At 69.5% G+C, this 858-nt stretch overlaps 1 protein-coding gene across 1 annotated transcript in view; it reads left to right on the forward strand.

Annotated features, from left to right (window-relative positions):
* Positions 1–395: 395 nt before the first annotated feature.
* MYCN (v-myc avian myelocytomatosis viral oncogene neuroblastoma derived homolog) overlaps positions 396–858 on the forward strand; it is a 5,929-nt gene continuing 5,466 nt past the window's right edge. The window contains exon 1 of the mRNA XM_008570771.1: positions 396–853. Coding sequence (XP_008568993.1) covers positions 396–853 — 458 coding nt within the window. The remainder of the gene's footprint in view (positions 854–858) is intronic.

The raw sequence follows: 858 nt of genomic DNA on the forward strand, positions 1-858 counted from the left end.
TCGGCTGCACACAAATGCAGTCACGGCGGGGGCTGGGGTGGAAGCTTCGGTTCCCCTCCCCATCTGCATGCCCCCTCCCACCCCCTGTCGTAGACAGCTTGTACACAAAAGGAGGGAGGGAGCGAGCGAGAGGCAGAACTTCCTCCACCTTCGGGAGCACAGGCAGAGTGGGGGGCTTGGAGCGGAGACTGGGGAGCGGGGCTAGAGGCGGCGCCCGCTGCCCGTCCCCCGAGTCAGCTCCGCTCGCCCACACTCTCCTGTTGTGTCTGTCGGTTGCAGTGTTGGAGGCTGGCACGGGCCCCCGCCTTCCGCGCCCCCCGCGGGAAGGAAGCGCCCCGGTATTAAACAGAGCGGAGCGGAAAATCGTGCTTAGTCGCCGGCCGGGAGGCCAGCCGATGCCGAGCTGCACCGCGTCCACCATGCCGGGGATGATCTGCAAGAACCCAGACCTCGAGTTTGACTCGCTGCAGCCCTGCTTCTACCCGGACGAAGACGACTTCTACTTCGGCGGCCCGGACTCGACCCCCCCGGGCGAGGACATCTGGAAGAAGTTTGAGTTGCTGCCCACGCCCCCGCTGTCGCCCAGCCGTGCCTTCCCGGAGCAGAGCCCGGAGTCCGCGACCTGGGCCACCGAGATGCTGCTTCTGCCCGAGGCCGACTTGTGGGGCATCCCGGCCGAGGAGGACGCGTTCGGCCTGGGGGGACTGGGCGGCCTCACCCCCAACCCGGTCATCCTCCAGGACTGCATGTGGAGCGGCTTCTCGGCCCGTGAGAAGCTGGAGCGCGCCGTGGGGGAGAGGCGGCAGCCCGGCGGCGGGCCGCCGGCCGCCGGCTCCGTCGCCCCTACCCCGGGAGGGG

Source organism: Galeopterus variegatus, unplaced genomic scaffold (assembly GCF_000696425.1).
Source record: "Galeopterus variegatus unplaced genomic scaffold, G_variegatus-3.0.2 Scaffold629, whole genome shotgun sequence".
Taxonomy (NCBI): Eukaryota; Metazoa; Chordata; class Mammalia; order Dermoptera; family Cynocephalidae; genus Galeopterus; species Galeopterus variegatus.